The sequence below is a fragment of the Syngnathus scovelli genome, chromosome 2 (assembly GCF_024217435.2).
Source record: "Syngnathus scovelli strain Florida chromosome 2, RoL_Ssco_1.2, whole genome shotgun sequence".
Classification (NCBI taxonomy): Eukaryota; Metazoa; Chordata; class Actinopteri; order Syngnathiformes; family Syngnathidae; genus Syngnathus; species Syngnathus scovelli.
In genome coordinates, this window is record NC_090848.1 from 4812579 (window position 1) to 4831113 (window position 18535).

General features: G+C 41.4%; 1 protein-coding gene across 2 annotated transcripts in view; it reads right to left on the bottom strand.

Moving 5' to 3' along the window:
* Positions 1–12018: 12018 nt before the first annotated feature.
* Positions 12019–18535, bottom strand: part of LOC125988534 (partitioning defective 3 homolog B) — an 85599-nt gene continuing 79082 nt past the window's right edge. For both annotated transcript variants that reach the window (XM_049753842.2, XM_049753841.2), the window contains one exon: positions 12019–12827. In XM_049753842.2, the coding sequence (XP_049609799.1) occupies positions 12497–12827 (331 nt within the window). In that variant the 3' untranslated portion in view covers positions 12019–12496. The remainder of the gene's footprint in view (positions 12828–18535) is intronic.

Here is an 18535-nt window from a genome sequence, read left to right on the forward strand (position 1 = left end):
TACAGGTATGGTTAGCGATACACGATTGTGCTGACGCGCACTCAACAGAGACGCAAGACTTCCAGACATTCACACAATTGCCCATTAACACTTCTCCTCTTTGCAGATATGTGAAATGAAATCCCAGCCTTTGGCCTGTTTCTGTGTACGGAATGATGGAGTGATGAGCCCTGATCTCTTGTGCGTGGAAAAAGAAAGTAACTGATCTAACTTTATCTTCTTGTCTCAGTCACCACCCCTTATCTTTGTCTCTTTTCAACAGGAACAACAATGGCGGTCTGGAGGGGGGGTCTTTGAGGTGAATGGCCTTTAAATTGTCTTTAACAAAATTAGCTACAGAAGTCTGGGGGAGGGGAAGCATTCATATCCTTCTTCAACAAAGATTTGTCGAACGGAGATAATATGAGCTGGTCACAAATTTTGCCAGTCCATTCATTGTCCTTCGTTAGCAACCTGGGCACCCTTCTGTCCTCGTCCCGCCTTCCTTATTCGTAAAATAATTGTCCCCTCGTATATAAGAACAAAAGCCATAGTCCGACAGACGCAAAAAACAATTTGATTAAAATAATCACTTTTCTTCACTTGAGTCTCATTTTTCCTTAATATTTTGCTTTGCAATCATTTGAGGCAATGACAAACAATTTTCGTAACTTTCAATGGAACCTTGGCGCCATTTTTTTTTTTTTGTCTCACTCTTTATGAGCAAGCCGCTCCAGGTGTCTCGAGTTTGAAGGCTGCTTTCTCCGGATCGGCACCTTTCAACTCCTTTCACAAATGCTCAATACGAACTCTGACAAGGCCACAACGTTCGCCGCAATCGAAAACACTCGCAATTGTTTGTCGCTCAGTGGGACACGGGCTTTAAGGCTCGAAAACACAATTGCCATGTAAATCAGGGGCCACAACGTGGAAAAGGAACCTCGGTCTTTAATGGACAGATGGAGTGGGCGTGCAACCAAGTGGGGTCAAAAACAAGGACAGACAGAAGACAATTCCAAACCACAGTTTAACCGAAATTTTCTTTTAAATCTTGAAGCGGCTGCACGAGTGTAACAAACAATATCAAATACTCCTGGCAATGACACGCACAGCTGGAACACAAAAAGAGGATGCAGAAGAAGATAAGTAACACCAAGGAAGGGATGACAGCCAGCCCAACGACAAGAACTGTCACATTGATGCTGTTTTTGGATGACTGCTTGGAGTTGCCATGGCAATGGCTGGAACACAGCGCATGATTTATTTGTGTGCACGTACTGTAATTGTGCCTCTGAGTTGTTCATCGCAAATGTTGAGAGGTGTGTGTTGATGCGGAAGCTTTAACCGGAACATCTGCATTGTCGTAAGACAAGTGTGGGATTTGTGGAAAGCAGAGAGCATCATGACACAAATAGACTTTAAAGACAAGGATTTAGACAAAAGGAGCCAGGTAAAAAAAATTAAAATAATGTGACGGTTATGCGGAACTTACAAGTTGTTACCAATACAGCAAGAATAATGATTCAGGCGTGGAGTAGTCCCGAGCCTTGTGAATTTGATTTTAAAATATAAAAATACCTTTAAAACGTGGAGGTCTTGTTGTGGGACCTGCACATCTTCCGAACACATACAATTTAGAAGCAGAGCATGTGTTTTTTATGAGATATAAAATAAATCAAGTTTTAGTAATTCAATCAGAATGTGTTGCTAATGACAAAATGCATGTTTGGTGGTTCATTAATTAAAAAAGCGATATATTATGTTTTATTTATCAGGTAAGGCTGAAAATGGTTTTATTTTGAAAAGTGACCGAATTCTCTGTGACTTGAGCTTGACACATAAAAAGTTGTTTCGGTTACTTGTTGCTCGTATTAAATCCACAAGCTAACAAAATGAGTCAAAGTACCAGCCGTCATTGGAAAGTTTTTTTTGCCATTTTATGATTCACCACATGAGCCTATGCCCGAGAGGAAAAAAAAAAAGCTACATTTCACAGACAATACTAAGAAAAAAGATGCACTTGAAATATGAATAGAGGCAAGAAGTGATTCCCACACACAAAGCCCAATCAATATGTGGTGAGCGACTCTACGATGAGTCAAAACTGTAACTTGAATGCGTCATACTTGGTGGCTAACCAACCGGATTGCTGAATCTAAAAAGCCTTTGAAAAAATCCAACAAGCAACCCTAACCCTAACCCTAACCCATACTTCTCATTAAACTGCTAAGGCAGTTGAAGATACAAAAATGTTACTTAGAATATAATAATAGAATCATCCATTTCACAAGTTGAACAGAATTAAATTGAATTGTCAAGACAGATAAACTCCACCGAAATCGTACAGTTGACGTTACGGCTCCAGCTGTACTCATTATTTCCAATCCCCAGCACCAGGGCAGCAAGCGTCCAAAGGTCACACGGTGGTACCTTCTAATTGTTTGGAGAGGCCTGTTTTGCTAAACAAGATGTTCAGATGTTATGCTCATTATCAATGATGACCACATGGTTGGTGCCGCGGGGTTCAGATTCAGCTCGATACGCTTTCAGTCCATCAGATGCTGTCACGAACCGCAACCATTGTGCTAAAACCACGACTATGGTTGGCTCGTCTCATTCTGTGACGGACAGGCGCATAACAAAAAATGATAAATAACATGGCAAGCTCATGCACGTGCGCACACGGAAAATAATTCAAGGTTCTTTTTATAGGACTTTAACTACCAAATATAGCCGGAGCCCAGTTGGTCATGCAGTGTTGTAATGTCAACAATGAGGTTACATTGCTTCCTCGTGACAACAACTTTCCAACTTGCAAGTGTCCCCATCACACTTGTGGTGTCACACATACACACACTTTCTGGAAATGCAGTTTGTCGTCATCAGAGATGGGAAAGTCAAAAGCATGACATAGTTTGGCCTCTCCTCACCCGGAAGGTCATTTTTATTTTCTAGACCTGGATTTCTCATCTGGGGTTGTCCTCCTGTCAGTTCAAATGTAAATAATTGTTTCAGCTGCTGCCGGGCAGAAAACAATTTTGGTTAATTTCATTTTTTTTTGTTATTTTGCCGCTAGAGAGAAAGCCCAACACACCATTGATTGTCGTATTTGCCGCGGAGACAGAACCATTTACGATACAATCTGCAGGTCTGGGAGGACAAATGCTTCTTGCATCCACATTCGGCTTTTTAGGGAAGCTTTAGTGGCACGACAATTAATAAGGTCGGATAAGGAGACTATAGAACCGGAATTGCCATTTTCTGCTGTGTGCAAGTGAGCTGATCAACAATGCACACAGACGATGCATACACAATGAGCTGGCAGCTGCTGTAAACAATAGCGAGGTCATCCTCATGAGCAGGCTGCTTTTCCGTCCAAGCTTTCAAAATGTGAATATTTGCATCTCTGGAAATGTCTTAAAAGACAAAATCCTTTGCGCAAGCTCCTCACAGATAAAAGCAAACACCAAAGCGAGCATTGTGCGTAAAGACAAAGTTGGGATGATATAAATTCAAATTGACGGGCTAAAGTGCTCTGCAGTCCAATGCAGTGAGCTTTATGGTGGAATGCAATTTTTATCTCCAAGACACTCTGATTTAGAATACTTTTCCCACAGTGTTGGAAATGCAACATTCTTGACTACAATCTTTTTTTCCATTCTTTATTAATGGTAAACAGAACACGTAACACTAACCCTAACCCTAACGTCATGCTGGACACTGTTAACCATTGTGCATAGTCAAGCACAGTACACAATAAAACATGCAACTTGCTGATTACTGTTCAGACAAAGACGAAATACACTGTTGATTGAAAAAAAAAACAACAACTTTGCTTTACTGCGCTCCACATTGCCTTTTTTAATGACCTGCATCCAGCCACATAACTTTACAGCAGAGCACACCAGTTGCTGTCATGCTATGTGGCACGCTAAAAATAGAGATGCTATTAGTGTGCTGGTCCCATGCAATTATCTTTGCAACACAGACATTTTGGAGGCAAGATCATATATGTGTGTGTGTGTGTGTGTAGCTGTCAAAGAGCAATTAGTGTGACATGTCAGTGTGGTTTATAGCCAGCTCATTTTCATATCAGAGGTGATGTTATGCTGTCATGAGTGATTCATTCAAGGATATACGCCATGTTTCCCAAAGATGCCATGAACACCAGGCTGTAAATGGCTCTTAATTGAAGCGGCGCATCCTTTGATTCATTATTTACAGGCCCGCTTCATTATTCCTCTTCCGCAGCGCCGCTTCCATGATAGGAACAAACACAAAACGGGAGCCCAGAATAGCAAATGGTCCAACATCATTACACCAAAGTGGTTGAGGTGTGACAACATCAGACATTGAGGAGACAACAAATCAATGTCAAGCTTGATTCGTATTTCGTCAGAAAGGCCAAGGAAAGCAAACGTTGAACCCGTTACTGCCTTCTTTGAAACAAAAGCTCCTAAAATGTCTCAAATGACCAAGAACATGATTTAATCTGCTTCTTAGATCTTTGACAGGAGTCAACTTATACAAGCGGGAGACAGTTTTTGGAGACGGCGTCTTGGAAAGGACGTGGAGAAAGCTGATTAAAATGTAATGAGTGTTGTGAGTGAGGTCATGATGGGATGTGCTCGCTGCTGAATCGGGTTTTTGACTCCAGAGTGGCCACGAAAAAGCCCCGTCGACATCCGTTTTAGAAAGACTATGCTTCCATACCAGGGTGAATGTGCAGGAGTAGATGCTTGAAATCGAGCCAAATGCAGAACGGCATGCCTGGAGCATGAGGAGCAAACTTTCCTGAGAACTCCAGCTGCCTTCCACAGAGTTGCGTAACGTCTGTACCGCTAACGTGACGTGACGCTCCGACACAGAACAGAGGAAATCCCATCTGAGGATGATGAAACTACGGAAAATGACGGAGCTCTGAAGACAAACTAGAGGAAGAAACGCCAGGAAAACTCTAGAGTTGGACTAAAAGAGCAACTTGTCAATCACGAGCCCAACGGACACGAGAGGAGCAGGTGAGCCGAGGTTGAACCGATACTCACGCTGACGAGTCAATTACGGCCCGGCGAGGCGGAATGTCACGGCCGCCTGGACACTAAACCGCCGGCTTAACCTTCACGCGCCACATCAATATGCCGCCACCGCTAGAGAGGAAAAGAGATGGCGTGGAGGCGGGGCCTCTGGGGGATGAGGAGAGCACATGCATGATGAGTTTCAAGCATCACACACATTAAAATTTATCTGTGTAGACACACCAGTGCTGAAGTTATTTTCAGCAAAGAGGTTGGATTGGGATGTTCGCCGAATCATGAAAAATGACTAATTTTACATTCGACTTGACCAGAGGTCGACAAACCCAGAGGTTGTAAGTTTGATCCCTGCCAGTTGCGACTGTGTCAAAGTGTCCTTAAGTGAGATATTGAACATTGTTCCTGATGTTGTGTCACGAGAAGGTGAGTGATGAAACAGTGCTGAAGCATTTTGGTGACCTTGTCGGCGCAAAAGCGCAAAACAAGTTAAAGTCCATTTACCACAAATTTGAATTAATGGTGGCTTTATTTGTCTCTAAACATAGTTCTTTACGCGGAGGCTAAAGTGTGTCTGTTTTTTTTTTTAGTTTTATAACTTACTGGGATATGCAAACGCAATGCTTTCCAAGAGGCTTTTTGTGAGTTGAATTATTCACAGGTTATTATATATTACAATGAAATCTACAAGGGTACATTTAACTTTTTATTTCCCCTGAAATCCAACTATGGGGAATTTATACTTGTGCATATATTTATAAATGTAATCTTTTATTTAGATTTTTTAATATTTGTTTTTATTTCACTTTTATGAATTAATTAATTTATTTATTTATTATATATATATATATATTTTTAAATTTCCTTGTAACTTTCATTCACTGGTTGATTCCTCCAAGGCAGCATTATTCTATTATTGCAACTTGATGAATATGTGTGTGTGTGTGTGTGTGTGTGTGACAGTTTTGGCACAGGGAATCTCTTGCCGGGCTCTGTAGACTGAAGTGGGACAGTTACACAAACACATGAGCTCAGCGGGAGGTCGGGTGAGCAGGTCATCAGTACTGCTGTTTACAGGGGAAATCCACAGTGTGATTGGGCACGAGGACAGCGCTAGCCTGTGTGTGTGTGCGGGAGAGAGACGAGTCATCATTTTTATCTGCAGGGAAAGACTGTGCGACTCCCAAGGTGACTGCACACTGTGACTGCCAGGGAGTGTGAATTTTAATAAAGGGAAGAGGTCAGCGGGGTGACTAAAAGTCAGGAAGAGTTGCAGCTTGCACATTTAAAAAAAAAATACATTTCTTATGACTTATGCTGTGTGTGTGTGGATGTATGTGGCTCTCATTTCCTTCCTATCAGTGCTCATCTGGGAGAGTGAATGTGAATAAGGCAATGGAAAAAGGTGGCAGAGGGTAACGGATGAAGGTCGTACCCAGAGGGAAAGATGTGAAGAGGCAGCTACACACACGCACGAGTGATTTTTTTTTTTTTTACCTAAATCCCTAATCATGATGATAATTTAATGTTTTCTAGCACCTTTCAATAGGCCCAAGGAGGAATAGCAGCATTATTTGTGTGCGAGTGTGCACGTGTGTGTGTGTGCATAAAACTGTCAAATGATGTGTCTGGAAAAAGAATAAAACAAAATGCCTCTCGTATCCAAGGCTGCGGATTGACAACAAATTGAACGAAATACCTCCTGCATGGAGTTTTGTCATTTAGATGAATTCATTATTCATTTATTCACCTTGCTTTTTACAACGTTACAATTGAAGAGGTTCTTTACTTGCCAGTTTCAGTACAAGTATGACAATTTTTTTTTTAAATACAAATGAATCTATTTTTAGGAAATAAGGACTGCAAAAAAAAAATAGAAGTTGTAGGAGAAGAATAAATTGAAGACGCTAGCCTATGACCTTGGTAGTGACCACACACATAAGGATTTGCCATTGTAAATATTGAACAGGTTCAACAAATAGGATTGTCAGTCTCGACGGCTTTCTGAGCAGATTGGTAAAGGGAAAAAAAAAAAACTCAACAGATGATCAATAATCAGGCCTCAAGTCACTGACCGGGTGTGGGGGGGTGGGTTGGGGGGTGGGGGGGGGGGGGGTAACACAATTTTCCCAATTAGTGGTAAGTGTGTAACCTGCTTCAGTATAATCAAACTGCAGTGACTTTGCTTAATAGAGGCCGTGTGTGCGTGTCCATGTGTGTGTGAAATACAGATGCATGGTTGTGGAAGCAATGTCACTGCAAAGAGGTTCTCATATGGCGAGCAGGACATTTTGCACTAATGAATTTGGCAGCTGTGTGTGCGTGTGTGTGTGTGTTTTGAGAGATAGAACACAGAGATCTAATGGGTGCTCGGCTCATATTCAGCAGGCTGTTTGGCATAGCCTGGAAGGAATGCTTGGATAGATTACACTGCTGGCTGTAAAGTTGACTTTCCAATGAGGCTCCATTTTTTTTTTCAACCATATCTATCCATCTTGGCAAAATGTGACCAGCCTGATTATTACTATGATTTGCATAAATACAAATTTTAGCACCTTCATTCTTCTCACGCGTTGTACATAAGAATAAATGACAAACTGGAGCGTCAGTAGCATTCAGGAAGAGGCCTGCTTAAAAGTTCATAGCTAAGAAAAGGAGTCGTGATGGATATCACACTTGTGCAGCGTTGCAAAGTGAAGACAATATATCAGACATGGAAAATAAGCAGCATGTAATTCCACTTGGCCTCTCTGCACTGCGCTATATGTGGGCCAATGGAGACAGACACACTACACCCACGGCAACCCAACACTTGTGACATCCACGCTACCCCGACCACCGAGTAAACACCTGACATCTGTATGGGAAGGGCACGGATTTTACAACCATCTCACACACACACACTTGCAAGACTGTGTGTGTACACCTGACAGAGAATGTGACAAGCATAACAGACACAAGTGGTGTCAAAGCTTCAGGAAACATCTACAATGTTCTGTTCGCATGCACAATAAATGTCTGTCATTGGTTCATTTCTTGTTGTGTGCTTCCTCTCTGGCTGTATATGTACAGTATAAGCCTGATGGGTGGGGGGAGTCGAGTGTGGGGGGGTCACGGCCTTCAGCTGTTCCCAGGGCACGAGGCTCAGGTTAGCCACACAGTGCGTATGTCATTGTTGAGAGAAAAAGAAAGCTGGCAGGTTAAAAGAAGAGACACAGAAAGGCGCTGTTGGGAAAGTATGATGCCGCTAAAACACAGGTGTCAAACTCAAGGCCCGGGGGCCAGATACGGCCCGCCACATCATCTTTATGTGGCCCGTGAAGTCAAATTGTGCATCAAATTTGAGTCTTTACTAGAATTGCAAATTGTCTTCACATTTAATATCTTTTTTTTTTTTTTATATTTGACCAGTTTTTACTCGTCTGATTTGAAAACGAGTTATTTGTCAATTTGTTTTGTAGCTTTTACTGTATATAATATGAGATGCTCGTACATTTATTTGGGTTGACAGTCATAATGGCCCTCCGAAAGAAGCTATGACTACAATGCAGCCCGCAAAAAAAATGAGTTTGACACCCCTGCTCTAAAAGGTTAAGAAGACGACAAAAAAAATGGTAGGATTAACCAAGACGTGATTGTTTCTAACCTCCGGTTGGCAAGAAATCCTCATGTGCCAACTGTACCGCAAGAAAGGATGCCAAATGTCAACAATGGACAATCAGACATGTTCCACAAATTAAGAAGCGTTCCCAGCAAGCAATTTGTCTTAGCACAATGCACAAATCAACCTTTTTGTGTTGCCACCACGATGTCATCAGCTCGGAAAGGGGGTGCTGCGCAGGAAAGGTGGACCACGTTTCCATGGTGACAGCTGGTGTAAAAAGACCATGTGTGGGCGACCCAGAGCCAAACGGCAACATTACATTTAGGGATAAATCTACCAAATCAACCCCCTCCTCCGGTATGATGTAAAAATGGAACCTTTAAACAAAGCGCAAGGTGAGAAACCAAGCAAGAATATTGCACAGGATATGAAATAATTTCTAATATCAGGCCAACTGTGGAAATCCAATTTCACAGCTGTTGAACAATATCAAACAAACATGGTGGCTGAAGGAGCACCCTCCAAGTTGAGTGATGCCGCGTGTGGCAGACATGAAAGTGGATGAGGTGGGTGAAGGGCAGGCTAGCTGGCAAGAGCAATCCATGACAGCACCAATCTCCATATTCGGGCACTTTAAAAACACACCGGGCGCCAGATATTCCCATGTGGACTTGACGGTGGGGGTTTAATGAATGGTATAATTAAACGAAAAGGTCCGCCCAGACCGGGTTTGCGTCATTTTAATGAGGGCTGAAATAAAATCAACGGCAGCAGGTGAAGGACAGAGGGATGGCGGGCCAACGTGGGGGAATGTACCTTTAATGAAGAAGATGAACGAAGAAGGTCGAGGTCAACCCAGGTGCTCGCTGGAACTTCATTGTGCATTTTGAGGGTGAGGTATCCCGACGTGCACTCAAGAGACTCCTCCTCCCCTCCGTGTCGTTTTGGCAACTGTGTGAGGGAGAGATAAGTGCTTCAGCCATCCACTCAGGTTTCCCTGGAGCATGATGTTTGATTGACACATGCTAACAAGGTAAGGTGTTGGACAGAATTCGCCCATGACTCAGAGCAAACCGACCTGGGGCACAGCTTCTTGTTCGTTCCTTTTTTTCAGCGTCCCGAGGTGTGCCATTTAACCAGGCAGCTACCACCGCAACACAAGAAGCAAACACAAATATTCAGATTCCAACTAGAATTTCAATTCTGTCTGAATCCGTTTATGTTCGTGAGATGTGCTCAATTATTTATTTGTGTCATTTCAATATTCAGAACCAAAACAAGATTGACACGGATGGGAAAGTGGAGCAAACACTTACCATTTGAGCTCAATGAGCCGCTGAAACGGCATTTTTCTTTTCTCATAGGCCAAACATGAGAAGATGCCGAAAATAAAAACTGAGGAATTTGGACCCGTCACTCCTTTCCTGCTGGCTCAAACACAATTAGAAGCACTGACATACATTTTCCCAAATTGTAACTTTTGTTCCATGACATTGTGTTGTATTGTGGTTGTCTGACGTAGAATTAAACTCCTGAGACAACACTTCCTGTAGATGTCCTCCACAGCAGGAAATGAGGCTCCGCTGATGCATTGGGTGTTTTTTTTTTTTTTAAACCACATTTTGGAACAATTCCCTGTCTTGCTTGGAGTAAAATTTGAAACAGTTGGTCAGCATATTTTCAAATGTGATCAGGCGAGAGCCATTAAGAATTCCCACCCATTTTGATTTGAACGATTTTTGAGCATAGTGGGAATATATCAATCAGATGTCTCATTAGCTGCCCCATGTCAGTGCTAATGTTGTTGCTAATGTTGAATAAATCAGAAGCACTTTCAAATGTTATCAGGGTTTGTTGGGAAACCGCAAACATCTCCAGTGGGATGTTGTGTTTTATTGCACGGTGTTTTTTGGCTGTTTGCAGCTGGACAAAGATCCCCGTCATTTGGGATTGTGTGTGACTTGCACAATTCGGAGGCTTAGCCACAATTTCATTCTTGTCTGTGTGCATTACATTTCAATATAAAACATTTGACGGTTGTCTCTCAGTGTTAGAGATCTAATTTTCACTTTATGCATAAATGCAGTAATATTTATATATACAGTCAAGTCAAGTCAAGTCAAGTCAAGTCAAGTCAAGTTTATTTAAATATACAGCAGATGTTTCGTTGGATTGGGGGACGGAGATAGTCACCAGTGCTTGATTTATAAAACTTCGGAACTGTATCTGTAGTGGTAACTATTTGGGAAATAAGATATAACAAAAAAACTCAGCAGTTTGTGTAGATAGGAAAATACAAACATTTACGGTGAAATGCAAAAATGTTTAACCGTCCTCCTGAGTAAAAGTTGAATAGTGCCACCGTTGCGTTCGCATATAAAAAGTACACGGTCAAAATTCCACGCACATCTGTTCACATACATGTGCCAGTACAGGAAATTCAACAAACATATCCATGCGTTGGGCCTTCCAGCTGCTCTGGCCACTTTAATAACCCAACAGGACTTCTTCCAACAATTGTAAAGGCAAAATTTGTTCTGCTCGCAGCCATCATTGTGGTTTTTGCATTGACGTAGAAGGCAGCCTAGCTCTTGCTCACACTTTACACGTGTAGTTTCTCTCATATGCGCTAATCCAAAATAAAGTGGAGACCAAACGCCGCTTTTGCATCTTCTGTTCAGATCCTCATTACATAAGACTTTCTAATATCCATAAATACAAAATTTAAATTACTTGTTTATGTATTAGTTCATGACTTACCAATTGTAAATTATCTGAATTGATTTTTGTTGATTACAAAAATTGCTGCTTACCACAACACGGTTGGAAAAAACATACGTGCCCACCCCGCCCACTTTTAACAGCTCAACCTTGCTGCTAGTCTAACCCATTCACAAAACACACCAAAGTGCAATTACTCTCCAACAGAGGCCGCGGTTAGAGTTGATTTTGTTCAAATGAATTGGAACACGGTGATTGTTTGATTGTCTATGTGCTGCTGACGTTGGTTTTAAAGACAGGAATGTTCTGGCAAACAGGCAGAGAGGCCTACGCTCTATTGGCTTGAAAGCTAATTAAGTACTGATAAAAAAAAAAGAAAAAAAAAGGGGGGCCCTTCTCTCCACAGTAATTATCTCCCTTTCAGGACTAATTTTGCCAATCAGTGCCATCTTTAGTTCGGAGAGCAAATTGGGCCATAATCATCATCCTGGAGGAGATCTAATTGCTACTGCTGATTTGGTCCTTATCAGAACACTGGCTACTTCTATCAGTCATCTCACAGAGCTCATTTATGGGAGATGATGTGCTGGGAAATTAGGCTATTATAAAGTGATGACTAATGATGTTGTCTTAGAATGAACATTTGACATATTCATGCGTGTGAATAAATCAACCACAGCGAAATAAATTCCACATTTATTGACGTAAAATGTTTGTATAAAAATTAATGTGTTGAATTAACCAATAGCGGCACAGTGTGTAAAGTCGTTTATAGTAGTCTGAATTGGATCAAACGTTTAACATTTTATTATAAACACCACAAATTGTTGTTAGAAACAGTCCTTTCATTTGCAAATATAATTGCTGCTTTAAATGCTGTCTGGGAAAAATATAAACTTGCAAGGATATCATTTCCTTTTCCTGTATTGTAATTCTCACATCCTGCAATTCCAGTGTGTCAAGGTGTCCTCATTTTACATCCTTTGTCAGGAAATAAACATTGATTCGAAATGCAGCACGAAAAAGTTTGTTCTATATGCAATTCATTTAAATACCCTAGATTTTATAATATTAAAAGATTTTAAATACATCCACATGCTTGTAAATATACAGCACAGCCTGCTTTTGAAAGAAATCTCAGGATAATCATAGAAATTTGAAATTAAACAGCACCTATCATGGGGTTCTTCCGTCTCGGATCAGGCTGTCTCGGATCGTCTCTGTAGCCATAGCGATCCGGGCTGGCCTGCCGGTAGCCGTCTGCTCCATGTCCTATTACCTCATAGTGGTGTCCTCTGCGGCCAGTACTGGGGGAGGGGAGAACGTCCTGCCCCGAGGCCGTGCGGTAGTGCTGTCCAGCATGGGGAGATGAGGTGTGATGACGTTGATTGTGGGATGCCGCCTGATGGACGGATGGACTTTTGTCACGGTAGCGATCGGGGTAGTCCCTGTGTGCAGATCTAGAGTGCGTCGGGTAATCATATGGGTCCCTCCTGAAAGGAAAAATGTGATAGGGTACTTATTTTGATCTCATTTGTAAAGTGCTGACTGGAATCATTAATTCTACGAATGCTTGCAAAAACTTTGAGTTGTCCAACATGGGGTGGAAACGTTTTATGTTGCGCAAGCTCGCTTGGCTTGTTGTCCAAACATGCCCCACCAGTATCTGTTTGCAAGACGTTGTAAAGATAAATAAATAAGAACCTCTGAAGCTGGGCTGAACCAGTTTGCAGAAACGACCCCGAACCTGTTCACACTCACTCACCCACGCCCTGCTTTTTGATCATAGAAGTCAAGAGGGAAAAGTCAGAGTTGCTTTCAAGCACTTATGTGATACACAAAGTGATGCTGGCGTAAAATGGCCAAACTGTCTCGATAGTGTGGTCACTTTTCACATAAGTGAAAATATGTGCTGAGTCACACAAAGCTGACTGGGCTTTAGCGAAAGCTAATTGCCTCCCAGTTGAAGCCTCTCCTTGTTTTGCCATCATACCAAAGTGTCTCCGCTGTGCAGTCCCGACCGAGTCTGGCTCAGCACCTGTTGACTGGCCAATTAGAATGCTTCACTCACCACAGATTAGACGGCGATTTAGGGCGAGTCGAGCCTTTCCATCAGGATATTCCTGGACTGCGGTGAGCTGGAGCATGTGGGTGTGTGTTTTGACCACCCATACAGAGCGGTCGGTACACACAGGTGGTCCCGACAATGAACAGCGCCGCTTTGTCTCTCGGCAGAGGCCGAGTCACAGACACTGAACGTGCTGCTGAGGCTCAAATCAAGCAATGTCAAGATGTTTCCACAAGGATATACGGTTTAGATTGGCTCAAATGACAATAGTTATGAAGAGGACTCAAATATGAGTCACTGCTTTTTTTTTTCCAAAATCAGTCAGTTCATATACACCTAAAAACTATTGAGTGAAATTGATATATTTTTTTTATAGTGCATGCAACACTTTAAGCAGAAAGTCTGCAGGATTAAACCTGGAGAGAGAAAAAGTACAGAAAAAAAATATTACAGAGAACTAAAGAATTTCGTCGTAACAAAAGATCAGGAAAGGCACCATAAAAGTTAGGCGTTAGACTTTCCGAAGGGGCCCTTGAAAATGATCGATATAGATTTCGGTTCCTCTGAATTTATTTGCAGGATAATTTGTTTCCTTGAGTGATTTTGCTGCTTTTGTTTTTTTTTTTTAACTTTGTCTGACATGTACAATTGAAGTGATTTCTTGATTCAACAAATCTGCTGGTAATCATGCCCGGGTGGAGCTAGTGAAATTGCACTCAATTTCACAAAAAAGTGTAGTTAATCACAGTTAATTCATAATTTAACAAGGGTGAGGAAGGCAAGTACTTTTCATTTTTCCCCCTTACTCATGATCATTTAGAAATTGCATTATGTGTGCGGTTACTGTTCATTAGATAATGATAAATGTGCAAACAAATGAAAAATAAAAAACACTAATAACAAAAATCACAAAGGAGTCACCACATGCAACCCTGGAAAAACCCTCAGTAAAACAATCTGAAAAGAGCTTCAAACCCAGAAGCTCCCAACTGTGAGATGGATGTGCTAACCACCAGGTCACTCCGCAGCTGTTCGAGGCCATCTTTAGTCGACTCTCATGGGACTATTTAGACTCTCAGCTGTGAATCCAGTCTATCAGTAGATCAAAGTATCTATATTGCATTTATTCATTTGGAATTTATTTCACTACATATTTAATCAACAAGTACTACATGCAAACTTATTCTGTTGAGGACCTCTTAGTGAACTCTTATGCCAGTCCGTTAAGTTCTTGGCTTCACCCATCCTTCCTTTTTGATGTGTGCTTATCCAGTGCAAGGGGTTAGCAGTAAATGACTAGACAAACATCAAGAGACAGGCAATTATTCACTCTATGCACAAAGTCTGACGTACGTTTTTCATGTGGGAGGAACGAATTGGAACGAATTTACGCACATGTAAACATAATGAAACATATGAACATACTCACCAAGGTGACTGCCAATACACGCGTCCATGTTTCTCGACAACATGGGATTTGCATGTTTAATTAATGAATGTCAGAGATAAAGAGAACATGTGGATGCATTATAGATGCATATGTGAACACCACGAACCGGCAAGTCAAGTGAAGGGAACAATTTAAGGGCAATATGTTACATTTTGACATCAACTAGACACTTCCACTGGTATGGTTGCCTCTGGAATGAGTTCATGCTTCCATTCATCAGATTTATTACCCCAAATTGAGTTCTTCTTCAGACTCCACATACATAACAAACCTTGAAAGCACACAATGAAGTTCAGTTGAATTACACAAGCACCAACGACACCAACAAGGCTGAGCGCCACAGAAGCCATTACGGCGGCCAACAAAGGTAGTCAGAGGTCGTACTCGGGACAAAGGAGAGTGATTGTGCAACAGAAAAAAATCTGTTACATTGCTGTTAATGACAGAAACAGATGGACTTCTCTGTCCATAAACGCAGAAAGGCTCAGTTGCTGTAGCAGCTCGTGTCGAATTTCCTCGAAGCTTGACGGTTCATATTAAGTTCGCCACATGCCTACACGCTATTCTACTTGCTTCTATTTAGGCTAAAAAGGAATGTCGGGGGTTTACCTTTTGACTTCTTTCCAGTGCCATGATTTTATTTTCCCTAGCTCAGATAGGACTTGCGGAAAAAGGGATGCAGAAAGGCAGACATAAACAGAGGAGACATACAAATGCGGGTGGGAGGATTTATGGAATGGTAGTATTATTGTAAACAGGTAGCACCACAGGCGTCTCAAAGCCAGCAAAAGACTTTTCATTTCCTACCACCGACCCCGTGAGCTGAAATGCGGTTAGCTGGACAAACATGGCTGTCTCGGAACACCTTCGAAATGGTCAGTCAATAAGAAAGAGTTATGGCACAGCATGGGAACTCAAAGTCCATAATCCCTGCACATTTTTTCATTATGAACCGTTTTTGCTTAAGTCGATCCTTTACACGCCTTTTTTATGTTCTTTCAAGATGCGGCAATGTTCTTGTCTAGGCTTCTGACACCTGGAATAATGTGCCCAAGCACCAAAGTGGTGCAATTCGATTAAGTCTGAGGTTGGTCCTAATTTCTAAATCGTAGGGTTTTCATGAGACATGAGAATTCCAAAGAAATCCATTATAAAAATATAATCACACGATTGGGAAATTTACCTATTTCGTGGATCTAAAAGTTATCGGCAGTGACATGTTTGCGGCTTATCATTCCGATGATTGTATTGTTTGTGACCGGACAGTCGAGAGTTTATTCTTTGTAGACTGAGAGGCATCACGTTATTCTAATATCATGCAATTGGAAACATATTTCTTTAAAATATTTTGCCGCAATGCACCAAAATTATGCAACAAATGTTTTTATTCTTGGTGACCCAAAGGAAAACTTCGCAGTAGTGATTATCAGGTGACTTGTTTGCCTTTGTGCAGTTCATCGTGAAAGCTAATGAAGTGACTTTGTAGATTTTTAGTGTTGCTGTTACATTTTAGAAAACAGTTCTTGCAGATTGTATAGTTTTTATCTCCTGTTTTTCCGTCATGTCTTCTAATAGCCAAAGAGTCTCCACACTTTTGAGTTAAACTCTGCAGGTGGGTCTTTGCATTCGCTCTTTTTCGCCAGCCACGGCTTCTGCCTACTTTACTAATATTTGCAGGATTAGGGACCCTACAAACAGAACAAGAGAGATTAAGTACCGACCGTGACAATGGGGTGAATCTATTATGCGTATCGTTAGTTATTCCAACAGAGGGGCAAAAAGTATATTGCAATATAGATTTTTTCCCCCGTCTCTAGTGTGCTTATGTTTAGTTTGATCCAAATATGAATTGAAATGAAACCTAAATTCCGTGGCTTTGTTCAGAAGCAGGTCAAAAAGATGTAGCTTTGAATAAAACCTTTCTGCAGTCCTCTGAATAAATAAAATATGCACTCACCCCTTTGTCTGCAAGAGGTTGTTGAATATCGTAGTCGCCTCCATTGTGTCAAATTGGTATCTGTGCACTAAGCACTGTGCAGTCAAGTAAAATAAAAGTCAAATTGGTAGTGGTAGAATGAAAAAAATAAAGTACTGAAATGTTAACATCCAATTTTGGGTGTCAGATATGGATGCCTTAAAATGCTTGTTGTGACCACATTGTAAACTTGTTCAATTTGCCTTTCCAAATTATAACAAAAAGTGAAATAAAACCTAGTAAAAAAAAAATAAAAAAAAAAGAATAAAAATGCTTTTTGGTGTGTCACAACGAAGGAACTCTTTAAATAAATGAACTTGTAATGGAATGTAAAATTCAAAACACTATTCGAACATTATTATACTGCTAATGTTATTGAACACACTAATATTATATTAAACGTGACAATCAATTATTTAGTGTTGTCCAAAACTTGCGTGGATCAGCAAGACTGGAACATGTTAGACTGCATAAAGCACTTCTGACGGTGAGCTCCATATTTTAAGTGAGTTACACGTTTTTATGTTTAAGATTGCTTGTGACATTTTAACGGTTGATTGCACTGGTGACAACCTGACATTGCCACGTCTTCTCCCCGTCCCTCCTCAGTCTCTCATTCAGACCAAGAAAAGTTAGTGCAACGATTCCATTGAGTGTAAATTGATTAGTCATGCCTAAAATGAAATACTCAGCTGCTGTGAGCCTGCTACGTTCATGGCAATTGAGCTGTAAATGAGGCCTGCTTGCATTACCTGAGTGTACGTTATTAAAACCTCACTCCTTGGAGCCTTCAAAGCCGCTGACTTTGCAAGCTCCTAAGCCTGCGAGGGGCGGGCCAGGACGACGGGAGTCACCGCCACTATTTCACAAACACCGATCCTACGCATCAATATAGCATTATAAAAACAATAAATAAATATATAAGGTTGTACAGCAACATGGCTGGCCTATTTAGAGAAAGATATTCGTTTTATTGTTAGTTAGAAAAAAGAACAGAGGTAGAAAATACAAAATAACGATAATATATAGCTTAAATAAACCCAAAATAAATGTAATTTCTCAAAGACTGTTAAAAGAACTGTTAAAACGGTGATTTAGCAATACTGCAATTTTTTAAAGTTCAACCAATTTAGTACCGCGACCATTGTCAACTTACCTAATTTGACAGAAGGCTCCATCGGCCTGGCCAAGCCCTAATCCAATCACCTGCAGGCAATGGTTCAAGGGAGGGGCTGTGATTGGATAACCTGGGGCTGGGTCACTGCGCCCCTGACCCGCTGCTTTGAATTGCTAATGATTTTAATGTTGTCCATATGTCGGCTTGCAGCGTCCGGCTGGGTATGTACCCTTCAGCTAACGGCGAGGCAGCCAGGAAGCTTAGTAACACTCTAATCTTCCCTGGGGCGAGGTTCTCCGTGCCACCATTCCCTGAACACACTTAAATTCCTGTTCACTGGACTGCCGTGCACAAACTCCTCTTCTTTTGAGTGCAGGCTGAACTTGGATTTGACATTATGACATCTGACACCGGAGAAACATGACAGAAAATTGGTAGATTTCGAAATGAGGCATCACAGCTCCCAGTTGTGCTTTCCTTTGCAGAGATGAATTTGCATGGACAGACTCACTGTACTTTGCCTCTGTTTCAAGCCATTCCCTCTCTCCATGTGATCCCATCTGTGAGGTGCTTTGCTAGTAAATTATCCAA